This window comes from Peromyscus leucopus, chromosome 8a (genome assembly GCF_004664715.2).
Source record: "Peromyscus leucopus breed LL Stock chromosome 8a, UCI_PerLeu_2.1, whole genome shotgun sequence".
Lineage (NCBI taxonomy): Eukaryota > Metazoa > Chordata > Mammalia > Rodentia > Cricetidae > Peromyscus > Peromyscus leucopus.
In genome coordinates, this window is record NC_051085.1 from 47,154,146 (window position 1) to 47,168,254 (window position 14,109).

The 14,109-nt window shown below is 47.0% G+C and overlaps 1 protein-coding gene across 1 annotated transcript in view; it reads left to right on the top strand.

The window, feature by feature from the left end:
- Positions 1-359: 359 nt before the first annotated feature.
- Positions 360-14,109, top strand: part of Arid1b (AT-rich interaction domain 1B) — a 382,103-nt gene continuing 368,353 nt past the window's right edge. The window contains 1 exon segment of the mRNA XM_028888631.2: positions 360-1,921. Within this exon segment, the coding sequence (XP_028744464.2) occupies positions 419-1,921 (1,503 nt within the window). The 5' untranslated portion in view covers positions 360-418.

Sequence of the window (14,109 nt, forward strand, 5' to 3'; positions counted from 1 at the left end):
CCACGCCGCGGCGATCATGGCCGCGCGGGCAGCAGCGGCGTCGGCGTCGGCGCGGGCACGGGCGGGCAGCGGCGAGCGGCGGGCGCCCTCGGGGCCGCGGCCGGCGCCCGGGGCCCGGGACCTGGAGGCGGGCGCGCGCGGCGCGGTGGCGGCGGCGGCGGCTCCGGGCCCCATCCTGGGGGGCGGCGACGGCGGCCTGAATAATGTGCACCACCACTCCCTGCACCCCCGTCACGATCTGAACATGGCCCATAGCGCGAGCGCCGCGGCCGCCGCTAGCTCCAACAGCGCGCAGAGCGGCGGCTCCGAGGCGGCTCTCAAGGAGGGTGGAAGCGCCGCCGCGCTGTCCTCCTCCTCCTCCTCTGCCGCCGCCGCCGCCGTCGCGGCCTCTTCCTCCTCGGCGGGCCCCGGCTCGGCCATGGAGACCGGGCTGCTCCCCAACCACAAACTGAAAGCCGTTGGCGAGGCCCCCGCTGCACCGCCCCATCAGCAGCAGCACCACCACCACCATGCCCACCACCACCACCACCACCATCACCACCATGCCCACCACCTCCACCACCTCCACCACCACCACCACGCACTACAGCAGCAGCTAAACCAGTTCCAGCCGCCGCAGCCGCCGCAGCCACCGCCACAGCAGCAGCCGCCACCGCCGCCGCCGCCGCCGCAGCAGCAGCAGCATCCCACTGCCAACAACAGCCTGGGCGGCGCGGGCGGCGGCGGCGGCGGCGGCGGCGGCGGTGGCGCGCCTCAGCCCGGCCCGGACATGGAGCAGCCGCAACATGGAGGCGCCAAGGACAGTGCCTCGGGCAGTCAGGCCGACCCGCAGGGCCAGCCTCTGCTGAGCAAGCCGGGCGACGAGGACGACGCGCCGCCCAAGATGGGGGAGCCGGCGGGCAGCCGCTATGAGCACCCGGGCCTGGGCGCGCAGCAGCCATCCGCGCCGATCGCCGTGCCCGGGGGCGGCGGTGGCGGCCCGGCGGCCGTCTCGGAGTTTAATAATTACTATGGCAGCGCTGCCCCTGCTAGCGGCGGCCCCGGCGGCCGCGCTGGGCCTTGCTTTGATCAACATGGCGGACAACAAAGCCCCGGGATGGGGATGATGCACTCCGCCTCTGCCGCCGCCGGGGCCCCCAGCAGCATGGACCCCCTGCAGAACTCCCACGAAGGGTACCCCAACAGCCAGTACAACCATTATCCGGGCTACAGCCGGCCCGGCGCGGGCGGCGGCGGCGGCGGCGGCGGCGGCGGAGGAGGAGGAGGCAGCGGAGGAGGTGGAGGAGGAGGAGGAGCAGGAGGAGCAGGAGGAGCAGGAGGAGCAGCGGCAGCGGCAGCAGGAGCCGGAGCTGTGGCGGCGGCGGCGGCGGCGGCCGCGGCGGCGGCGGCGGCGGCAGCAGCAGGAGGAGGAGGAGGAGGCGGCGGCGGTGGCGGCGGCGGCTATGGGGGCTCGTCCTCGGGGTACGGGGTGCTGAGCTCCCCGCGGCAGCAGGGCGGCGGCATGATGATGGGCCCCGGGGGCGGCGGGGCCGCGAGCCTCAGCAAGGCGGCCGCCGGCGCGGCGGCAGCGGCGGGGGGCTTCCAGCGCTTCGCCGGCCAGAACCAGCACCCGTCGGGGGCCACGCCGACCCTCAACCAGCTGCTCACCTCGCCCAGCCCCATGATGCGGAGCTACGGCGGCAGCTACCCCGACTACAGCAGCCCCAGCGCGCCGCCGCCGCCGCCGTCGCAGCCCCAGTCCCAGGCGGCGGCGGCGGCGGGGGCGGCGGCGGGTGGCCAGCAGGCGGCCGCGGGCATGGGCTTGGGCAAGGACCTGGGCGCCCAGTACGCCGCTGCCAGCCCGGCCTGGGCGGCCGCGCAACAAAGGAGTCACCCGGCGATGAGCCCCGGCACCCCCGGACCGACCATGGGCAGATCCCAGGTAACCCCCGCGCCGGCCGGGCCTGCTTCCGCCCGGGCCTCGCGCCGCGAGCCCGACTTTCTTTCTTCGCCGGGTACTTTTTTCCCGGCGGCTTGGCGGGGGTGGTGGGGGCGCGGCGCCGCCCGGCCAAGTCCGGAGCTGGCGGGGTCGGGGAACCGGGCCGCCCCGCGCCCTCCCCTGCTGTTTGCGCACCCGCGCCAGGCCCGGGACGGGACCTCGGTCCCCCCCAAGGCCGCGCCCGCCCGGGAGGGCTCTCGGGGCGGCGGGCTCCGCGGCCCGCCCGGCCTGGCTCCGCCGGCGCCCACGGTGTGGCCCGAGTGGGCGCGGGGAGAGAGCAACTTTCTCTCTCCTCCGGGCCCCGGTCGGTTTGCCATTCCCCTGCGAGGTAGAGGCAGGGAAAACGAGGTTAGCTTTGTGACAGCCGTGGCTGTTGGAGTTTGGATGTTTACCAGCAGGAATAAGACCCAGATTTACAACGACGCGGAGGCGAAATATTGTAAAATAACATCGATTCGTTCCTAAGAATAGCCGGGGAGATCCATTATGGGGCTTAGGGCTGCTTGGAAGGAGTCACCTTCAACCGGGAGGCGATGTGGAAGGAATAGATTCCGGATCGATGGAACTTATTTTGATCATGGGTTAGACTTTCCTTTTTATTCAGCAAACCTAGTAAGGTAGTAGGCCAGTGAAAATGGATCTTTCTGGATCGCATTTATGTAGATTTTCTTGATTTTGCTGTCGCCCAAGTCCTACAGCGATGTTAGGAAGTGTCTTGCGCTCTGGCTGTCTCTTGCTAGTAGGCTGAGCCTAAAGACTGACTTGATCTCCTTTGCAAGGTTTGGAATTTGAATTGTGGAGGTAAACTGGCTGTAATAGTCTCCAGACAGCTGCCTCTGAGTTGACATCTAATCTGCCATCTGATTGGCTCCCCTCTCACCATTGGGCATTTAGCACTGCTGATGTAAATAGAAGTGCGGAGCAGTACAGTCACAAAAATTCCTGCCACAAATAATAACTGAACTCTATTCCAAGCAGATGGGAGGTTGAATACTATTTAGAGCTTAAATTGTTATGAATCACAGTTAGTAATAAGAGGATTGAATACAGAGAAACATGCTGTTGTCCAGTATTGGGCATTTATAAAACTCGGGTCTTTTGATGACAATCTTGCAATATGAGCATCACATTGATCGTGGACTTTAATTGTAGACTGAAGATAGGTGCATTGAGAAGTAAAATAAATAATAAAGCACAGATCGTACGAGTTTGGGCTTTTGTAAAGCCTTTTATAAAAGTCCACTTTTTAACAGATTTAACTGTGAATATATTTTAATTTTATCAGCACATAGTTTAATACGATAAAATTTCAGTATTCCCATATGCAATAATATTTCTTGCTGATATTTAATTATCTAAATTCAGAAGAAAGCTATATATTTGGTGATTCTTAATTAGCTTAAAACCAGAATAGAGCTATGCATTTTTAGTGATTTGTGTTCTCGTAATTGTGACCATTTTTAAGCTGATCATGTGGAGGAGTAATACTTAGAATTGGCATGTTTTAAAATCCATGAAATGAATCTAATTTTTGTAGAGAACAATTGACTAAAAGAGACAATGAATATTTTTGTGAAATTCTAAAAACCCTATCTTCCTCTGGTTTGTAGCATGTAGAAATGCCCGCCCCCCAATACTGTTTTCTTCCACTTGATTGTTCTGTTAGGGCTAAGTAATGTGAGCCTTGTTTGAACCCCTTATGAACAAGAGCAGGCGTATTATAGGCAAGTTGTACTGGGTACTGTTTCTTCCAAGTAATTTTTCCTCTATGCACATCTTACTGCTGTGAAGTTTTGTGAGGTTTTTTAATCTGCTAGGAAGGAATAGCAGTGGTTCTTTCTATTTAGCTCATTTGTTTTAGGTAGGTATATTTTAATAGTTGTGTATTTGAGGAGAGACTTGTCAGCTAAAGGCCTTAATTTAACAAGTGATTGACTTCTGGTTGGACATTGGTACCTGATATCTGCTGCTTCCAAATCTGCATAGTCCGTGGAGTTGTACTTTAATAAAAAATTTCCCTGTTCTTGATGGGAAACTTGTGATTTCAATTTTAGTTTTTGATCCACACAGTAAATGTGAAAGAAAAGCCCATATTATAATTAAAATTCTCTTCTTTGTAAAGTATAAAGGGAGGAAGTTAGAGGCAGATGTAGGGTCGTGTTACTTTTAGGGTATTATTTCTTAATGGTACTAATCATCGTAAGTATTTTTGTTTTTTTGATTTTTTTCTTGGAATGAGAGTGTATCCATTATGGCCTCAGTGTGGCCCTTGGGAATAGCTTTTTTTATCTCTGAGAAAAAAAGGACAGACTTATGACCTCAATTCACAGATTTCTCTTAGGTATCTTACCGATAACATGTAGACTGTTTCTTTTTATACTTTTATTTTTTTCCTTTTGTTTTGCTTTTGGAAGAACAGTGTTATTTAGTATTTGTTGCAATAATTGTGCTAGGTAGCCACTTGTTCATAATATTAAGTTGAACTAGACTATAGGTCATAAAATATGCAGTCATATTTAATAATTGAAAAATAAATCTTTTTTTGGCTTTTAATACATTTAGTTTCATTTTTGATTTTAGGCAAATGGCTTGTGTGGGGTGACAATTTTTCTTGTTTGTTTGTTTTTGTTACTAGGAACAAAACCTACCTACTGTGGATAGAGGTCTTTTAGAGGTTGAAACAAACCATTTTATGATTTAGTTTGTTCCTTTTTCTTTTTTTTTTTTTTTTTTTTTTTTTTTTTGCAGTAAGTATTTAGATAGATCAGTCTCAAAAGGAGTCCTAGAGACTGCTCACATACATAAACTTTTAGGAAGTACACTGCTATTCTATCTTTAGTTTATAGACTGTAGTAAAATATAATAATAATAATAATAATAAAAAAGTGCTATTTACCATTGGAAAAAAGCAGCTAGTTTAGACTTACAAGGCAGGAAACCCCAGGATCCTTCCTTATTCCTTAAAATGACTCTAAGATACAGTGTCTTATAAGATCCATCCCTCGACTCTTCATGAAACCTTAGGTTAGTTGATATTTCAGATCTCATTAAGACATCTTGACAGCCTAAATTTATATATTTGCCTAGGTATGGATGGCGATTATCTGATTAGGTGAATTTAATAGCAGTGGTTCATACAAAAGGCCTGTTATTTAAGGAAGAAGCACAAGACAATCAAATTTTTAAAAAGTCTGTAGTTTTTAATTTTTAGTTGTATGAAGATGAAAATATTCGTAGCTCAAAATGAGTTTTGTTAGACACCTTGATTTTTGTATTACTTATTTTTGTTTTTATCATAGTAATCAGTTTTAAAAGTCAGCTAATATAAAATTATAATTAATATTAAATTAGATTTAATCCAGGGTCCTGTTGTTACATTTACTCTGTAGTTGGAAATAACCTTTCGTCTTTTTTCCTGTTGGTTTTGCTTGTCTGGATTTAAGAATGCATTTTTGTCCAGGCTTTGGCCATTGCATTTTTCTCAGTATCGTAGTGTGTGAGAAGTGTGTCATGGGTAAGGGCATAATCCAGATCATGCAGGGACACTTTCACTAATGCACTTAACCTCTGAATAGCCTGCTTCTTCTCTGGAGTTGAGGAGAATAACATCTTCACTCTGCCATGAGAACACCGTGAATTCTAGTTTGAGAACTAATTTGAAAAATATAGAACTAGCTACAGGAAGATGTGCTAATTTTACTGGCCACAGCCTTTTTTTTTTTTTTTTTTTTTTTTTTTTTTTTTTTTTTTTTTTAAAGAAAACTGGTGTGGTAGGGCTTGTTTAGTTTTTAGAGCTGTTTCTCATTAATGGTCCCTATCCCTTTATAATTTGGGCTGGTGTATGTGCAAAGATGACTTCGGATAGAGCAGGAACATCGATTCCCTAGGATACACACCAACTTCACATCACCATCGGCAAACCCAGAAGGAGATCCCTTTCTTTATTTAACCCTGTCCTTTCTTGGGAGGGTTGACTTAAAATTTACCAGGGTCTGTGAAATTTCCAGCTTGTTTTGGGAGCAGAACAGATGCGGTTGGGCCGGGAGGTTTCGGGAGCTGGCCTCTTGCCTAGCTTTTTTTTTTTTTTTTTTTTTTTGCCATTGCTGGGTCCAGCTGTCGCTGCCCAGGTCCTGGAGCCCTATGCTCCCAGCCGTATTCTGTGGATCATTCCACTTTCATTTTGGACTGTATGTAGATTTGTAAACTTGAGGTTGATATTTATGTTTGATAAAACTGCCGTGTGTTACTTAAAACAACAGATTTATGGGAAGCTGAAAATGAATATTAATAAGATTCCTATTAATTTTTTTTGCAATATTTACATTTTCAAAATGGATGTTATGAAATTTTTATGGCACTGTAACAGTGCTATTTTTACTTAAGGGGCCATATCCACTTCTTAGGCAGTTTTGGAACTGGGGATTTTTGGGCTGTGTGCGTCTTTTCAGAGGAGTGTTCTTTGCAAAGGAGGCTTTTGCTTTTGCGATTCTCTGTGGACAGGGAATGTCATGCTGCATGCTTGCTGTGTATGCACATTTGCTGTGTATGCACACTTGCTGTTGTGTATGCACTCTTGGAGCTGTGTGTGCATGCTTGCTTTGTGTACAGGCTTCCTGTATGTACAAGCTTGTTGTATATGCACGCTTACTGTGAATGCTATGTATGCACAATTGCTACGTAGGCATGCTTGTGTAGGCATGCTTGTGTAGGCATGCTTGAAGCTGTGTATGCATGTTGGAGGCCAAGGAATCCCAGGACCCATTCCCTGTTCCCCGAGGTGTGGGGGAGGAGCACTGGGCAGGACTGTACATCCACCAAGAAGGCGTTTATGCATCATAGATGCAGAGTATTACACAGTGCAGCTAGGCTCAGTTTGGAGACTATTTGCATGAGACTAATGACCCTTTTTGGTTTAATTAGGTGATTGGATGAATTAACTCTGGTCTGAAACCTTGATATGCCTTAGTGGCCTTTTTCTCTTCGAAAGTCAATGACTAGAAACAGATTCAGGTATCATTTAGTTACTACCTGAGGGTCTCTAGGATTCTACTCAGTTTACTCTATGCTTACATTTGAATAAATATACTATTCAATATATATTTACTGTAGTATCTTACATACACCAAGTGACGTTACCAAAGTATAATAGGTGTGTCTGCAGTAAGGGTTCATCAGATGTATTTTGAAGTTTTAGTTTTTTTTATTTAAAATTTTTTTTATTATTATTTTTAAAGACAGTTTGTGTACCTCAGGCCAGCCTGGAACTTGGCATGTAGCAGAGGCTGGCCTTGAACTTCAGATGCCTGCGCTTATGTGCTGGGATTACTGGTATGGGCTACTACCACAGTGGATTTTATGCATTCCTGTGATGGAACCCAGGGCTTTGTGTATGCTGGGCAGGAACTCTACTCATTTGGAACAATTTTAAGCAAACTATTTCTTAAAAGTGACTTATATTTAAGAAGGCTTCCGCAGGTTGTTTCCAAACTCTGTTCCGCATGGATCTATGCCAAGTTTGTTAGAAGGCTACTGTGTGACGGAGGAATTAATGATGAGGTTAATTGGTTTCATACATAATGTTTACTTCCAGGACGGACAGTGTATACGTGGGAGACAGTCCTTTCCATTGTTAAAGTCAGGTAGATGGCAGCAGAATCTAGAATGATGTGTCAAGCCCGACTGTCCTTTTGGAGTGACTGAGTGAGGTGTAGCCTCTGCTGACCAACCCCTGTGGGGTGCTCTTCTTGGGGTTATATAAGGGCCTTGAAGAAAGATGACCCTATGGAGCAGATGAAGTTATTCTTTAGTCAGCCGTATCTGATGAAATCTAGAAAATCCTGGATGATAGTACCACACTTTTTTTTGGGGAGGGGGCGGAATAGATTGCCAAAAAATTACAAGTTTTTAGATATATATCTCCGTATATTGATGAAACATCCATAACATCAAATTTACTATTTATGCATTTGTAGGCATAGTTGGGTGGCACTAGGCACATCTCATTCATGTAACTTTGTAAACAGCACAGAGATGCGGCTATTTCCTTTCTTTGTGTCAAACTTTGACCTTGCTGGCTCTCACTGTGTGGTATGATGATGCTGTTTGTTTTTTTTTTTTTTTTCCAGTGACCATGAGTTCTGCCACTTATTAGTAAAGCCTTCCTCAGGTTCCACTGGGTTACTGATGATGTTTTTCTTTTTAATTTTATTAAATTGTTCATTTCTGTTGTAGCTTTGAGACCTTGTGGATTTGTGTCCTCACTGGGTATAATCACCTTCCTTGGGTTGAAAGAGGAGGATGTAGTGGGGGAGAAGCCTGGGACTGGGTAGGATTGGATGTGGAAAAACCTGCTATAGTGACGTCCCTTTTTGCATTTTTAGCTTTCAAAGCACATTTGTTTTATGTGTAGTGTTAGGGGAAATGCTTTACACTGATTGAATATTTTTTTCGGTTTTAAATGTTTGGGCAGCATGCCTTCACCCCAGACACCAGAGTGAATGTCAGGCCAGGTGATAGATACTGTGTCCTCTTTGTATCCATGTTCCTGCTCTCTGCATGGTATGTGCTGCTGCTGCTGGTGGTGTCTGTGTGTCTGTCTCTATGCCATAGGCTTGGGCTTTTGTGTGTAGGCCAGAGGCTGGCATTGAGCATCTTCCTTAATCCCTCTCTACCTTTATAGAATGATCTTTTGGGACAGAGTCTCTCACTGAACCAAGGTTGAATTTACTGAATCTGGTAGACTGGCTGGCCTTGAACCCCAGCCTTCCCCTGCACTTCAGCACCCAGCTTTTTTTTTTTTTTTTTTTTTTTCTTTTTCGTTTCTGGAGAGGGTCTTACATGCCCTGGATGACCTTAAACTTCTCTACCTCCTAAGTCCTGGTGTTACAGGCATGTATGTGTTAGTATTCGTGATTTTATGTGGTGTAGGTGTGGAATGCAGAGCCTCCTACCTGATAGGCAAGCATTTTACCAACTGAGCTCCATCCTGAGCCCCCTTGGCTTTTTATGTTGTTGATGAGCAGTGAACTCAGGTCCTCCTGCTTGCGGGGCAGATTGGCCAGACCCCAGCTCCCATGTTGTTAGTGTTTAGTCCTCTGTAAATACAGAAGTTCATGCAAAAAGCACTAAGACATGTAAAAAGTACTAAATTAAAAAATTACAGCAATTGGTCTTTTAATTTAAAGGCTGCTCCAAAAGAGATGCTTGCTAATCCTTCTGTTTTCTTTTCTTTTCTTTTTCTTTTTTTTCTTGTAGTAAAGCTTTTTCTCATACAATATATTTTGATCAGGACGTTAGGGTTATTTTTTAACCTGGTTGATGTTGCTCTGCAGTCAACTCTTCAGTTATGGACAGAAGGTACCAGATCCCTAGAGAGGAAATGGACTTATCTAAGCTCCTCTGTTGGGAGGCAACTATTATTTTAGGTGTGAACTTTTAGCGTTCGTGCATGCTGCGTGGTATGTGGCTGCCCCCAGACAACCGACTAGTAGATAATCATTTACCGAGTGTCCACTTTTCAGTCAGTGCTCTGCAGACATAGGCAGGCGTGAGGCTGGGGCCTCTGCTCCTCCCTGTGCAGGTGAGGCCAGTGCTGCCAAACCTGAGTGTTTGGCACCATGGGTTTAGCACTGGCTTATTTCAACAGCATGAATGGAGGCTGTGTGGTTCCTCAGAGTAATGGCCCGATTGGGGGAAGAGGGGGGTGTGGATTTTGGAAATACAAATAGTTGCAGGTGGATGTGATACAGCTGATGTTTTTTAGTGACTCCTGTTTCCCCCAGTCAGCTGTTGGCTTTGTGCCAGTGCGAAATGGTGCTCCGTTACAGAGAGTAATAATAACCAAAACCGGAAAATCGAATCATTATATGGAATGGTCCTTTTTCTTTTTCTCAGTTTTCTGCATCTCATAGACTCTTGGAAAAAGAGAAGCAGTCTGCTGGGCGGGGGGGAATCTCCTTAGCTTGCTGTGTATTTCTGGGAACAGTTTAGATAAAGTATGCTGGCCGAGCACAGTGCAGCCACCGCTCCAGGTCCTGAAATAAACCTTTTCAGAAAGCCGGCCCCAGTGATTAGTGGAGGCCGTTCCAGAATTCTTATTGGCGGCTCCTGTTTCTTTCTCTATGGTGTCTCAGAAGTTCAACCACTCCTCAGAACTGAATCAGGAAATGACTGGGAATCCCAGAATTGATCTAGGAGCTGACATCTAAGTTTGAAATGGTGTTTTTGTTTGTTTGTTTGTTTGTTTTTTTTGTTACCAACCAAATTAAGAATCCATTGCAGTGTCTTAGATTTTCTTTTTGCAGTTCCTATGTAATTTTAAATAATAAATTCGCTTTGCCTGGTAAGTTATGGGTGACCTTGGAAATGCAAGTGGAAAATCTTGCCAAACAAGTAGTTTTCTGAGGAAGCAGGCACTTTCTTTGTGTTTAGTCCTGGGATGGGGAGGATTTGCGAGAGGATGACTGTAGTGAGACTCTGTCTCCTGACCTAGAGAGATTGTAGCTGGGAATCCACAGCAGGTCGTGGCTATTTGTTGGGCTGGTGCACTCATTGTCTCTGGCCTCCGCAGGGATTTGATTTTCCCTTTGGAATGTTGCTGGCGGGCTGGTTGCTGAAGGTCTTCACTGAAGTCCTTCTGTTAACCCCATGCCCTACCGACTCTGCCTGCCTCCTTTCCTGCTGGGCCTGCTTGCTTCTGTCTCCCTTCAGAGTGTGGTTGAGGACCAGGCTGCCCCGTCAGTTAGGTGATGTTTAGCCCTGCCCAGCCCCAAAGTTCTTTGCTTCTTCATAGACTCCAGGTAGGGATTTCAGGTCATCTGGGGTGGGGGCGGGGGCGGGGGTTGTGAGCACATGCCATTGCTGCCTGTGGTCCTCCGGGCAGGACCCAAGCCTTCCTTACATTTACGCTGTCTGCTTTTATGAACTGCAAAAGTGACTGTGGTTTTAGGATCACTAATTTTCAAAATTTCAAAAATTAAAAACAAGATGTTTTGGAGCTTCTGGGTAATTGGACTTTGGTTAACTTGTTGCATTTTGTATTGTCTTTAACTTCACTGGAACTATTAGACTTGTTTCCTAACAGAATTACAATTTGATACATATAGGGGGTTAGGGATGTTCTTAAATAATCAAAATATACAATGTAATCTGAGAATGCCAATGGCTTTTCTAGGAGAATACTTTTTCAAGTATTATTTTTAAAATATGTAGATTTGTTTGTTTGTGGGTTTGTGCATGTGAGTGCAGGTGCTGGAGGCTGGAATAAGGTGTTGGATCCCTGGAGCTGCAGTTACAGGCGGTGGTGAGCTGCCCCCTGTGAATGCCCGGACCTGAACTCGGGTCCCTCTGGAAGAGCAGTGTGCGCTGCTCTTTATCACTGAACCGTCTCCAGCTCCATTCCTTTTGTTTTTAATACTGAGATTTAGAAAGCTGTCATAGACAAAATTAAATTCTCTTATGAACAAGTGCTGAACGCTGTTTGGTGCTTTTCATACAAGGAGTAAATACAGCATAGGATCCATAATTCTCCCTGGTGAATGATTAGAAACTCCTGGGGTTTGCCGACTAGAAATTAAAGTGAATGGCTGTAATACTCCTCAGTTCTTGTGCAAAAGATCACCACTCTCTAAGCATACCACCTGAGGGGAGACTAACTAGGGGAGCCCGGATGGGAGAGGGGAAGGGGAACCAAGCAGAGACTTAGCATAGGGAATGAAGGTACTAGAGTGTAACCTAGTACATTAATGTGCTACCCCCAAACAGTAATGGAGGTGAGTGCCCCGTTTTTGGAAATATTTCAAAGGTGGCTGGTAGCTTGTCTGCAGTGAACATGCCCTGATGCATGCTGCTCACTTTCAAACCGGTTGCAAGAATCGTGTGCAGTCAGTGCTCACTCTTTTAGGAACTGGAAGTTGTTCTTGGGTGCGATGGTGTTGACAAGAAAGGGATTCTGGTGTGGATTCTGTCTTGAGTGTCATTTGTCTGATGCATTCCTCCCTAAAGAAAATGGCTTTGCAGATGGGCGAACCCCCAGCAGCCGGGAAGAGAATTGCTAGATGTCCCAGGCCAGCCTGAGCTACCTAGTGAGTTCCAGGACAACCTGAGTTACCAAGTAAGGCCCTGCTTCAAGACCAACAGGAAACAGTGTTCTTGCAGGAAGGGTTTAATATCAGGTCATTTAACTGGACCTCACTGGACAGTCTTGAACCAGGTCTCCAGGATGTCTCATCATAGCAAGAGTGGATGGAGCCTTCTGTGTGCTGGATACTGTGGGGAAGCTGAGAGACCCCAGCGACTGTCTGGATGAAGGGATCGTTGGGAGTAGCTTCCTTAGAGCTGTGTTTCACATAGATCAGGTGGAGAGTGGAGAAGCAAGGAGGCCTAGCTGGAGATGGAAGCAGAGACAAGGACCTGCGCGAGCCAAAGGCATTAAGGAAGCAACAGAACTGGGAGCTGGGCTGTTGATGGTCTGTGCGACCTCAAGCAAGTCACTTCATGTCTCTGTGCTCTGCAGTTCCCTTTCAAGGAATGGGAGAGAATCCTTGTGGGATTTCTTGTGTAGACTTGATTAGGTACCATTGGCAACGGAAGGGACATTTTAATAGAGTGACAAAATAGTGTGTTTTCTCATCAATAAAGATTTTAAATGAGTTTGTTCTCTTTCTCTTGTAGTTAATTTAACAGTCTATCAGTTTTTTCCCTTCAGAACAAATAGGTTAATATTTGAAGCTTATTTCTAATCTAAATCACCTCAGACTTTTTTCCTGATGGTTCTTTCTTTGCCAAGTAAAGGAAAACTAAGTTACTGAATAGTTGTAAAATATGGGACATAGTTTTCAAGCCTGATATTGGTGTAGGCTGTCAAGGCAGATAGATATGCAGAGAATATTTGTAAATTGTTAAACTTTGTGTTCATTGTTTATCATAGAGGGCTGCTCTTAGATTATGGAGGAAGTAAATATTGGCAATTAATTAAATGAAGTAGTTTGTTGGGGGTATTCTTATGTTCTTTATGCTACTTAATTAAAAATAGAGGTTGTGTAACTAACCTCTTAGCAATCTGGATTTTGAGTTGAGGGAAAATGCTGGTAGGTAGACAACTTTCAGATCTTTTGCTTCTAATTAATTTTCTCCATCAGTTAAGTAGGTTGAAATTATAGTCGTACTGGCTAGGAGTTTGCTGGCTTTGAAAAGTGTCCTTGCCCCTTAGTGTCGGATCCCTGGCTTCCTGGCTGATCTAGAAGACAGACAGAAGGGGAGTTGCCCAGTGCAGGAGGAGACTTGTCCACAGCCCTTAGGTTTCTGTCCCTTCACCTGGTGGCCACAGTGAGTGGGGGAGACCAGAGTGACTGAGCCCTTGAGACACCAGTGTTGACTCTCATTCTGTAGGGATTGTGTGTTGACTTCCGAAGTTCCTGTGAGTTCCCAGAGGCCGTGTGGCTCCTGAAGGCGGCGGTGAGACGAAAGGAGGGCCCCAGAGGAGGAATGTTATCAGGGTGGCTGTGCTTGGACAGCTTAGCGGAATATGACATTTTGGGTCTCATTTTTGCTCTTTGAAGTATTTTGATGTTTCATTAAAAAATGGGTGGAAAGAAGTTGTGCTCAGCTGTTGAGCTCTTTGAGCCAACTGGAAGTCAGCGTGTGGACTTTCCTTCTCTGTCTGTCCAGCAAGTCCACAGAAGGAGATTTGATGAGTAGGAGAGCACACTAGCATGGCTGCCCCGGCAAAGCGGAGCGCTGGAAATGTTTCCAATATGAGATGATTTTTAGGAACTCTCAGAGTTTCCTGTGAAACACACTAGGGTGGTGTGCACAGTACCACGTGATCAAAATATTTTTCCCTGGCTGCTGCCAGAAGCTGACTATTGCTTCTCAACAATCTCACTTGTTGGGCGCCCTGCCAAGACGTTTAAGACGGGGGCCCCTTCCGTGAGCCTCCATCCCTAACCTCACAGAGAAGTGCCGTGACCCTTCACATATGTAGATGAGCCGTGTGCTCTGTGAATTGAAGCTGCCGTCTCCGGCAGAAAGCCGGTTTCTTTATTCCACTGGGACTTTTGACAGCTTCCCTTCCCCGGCCTGGGCAGAGGTAATGCAAGGAGATTGGACTCACACGGAGCGTGGATAGATAG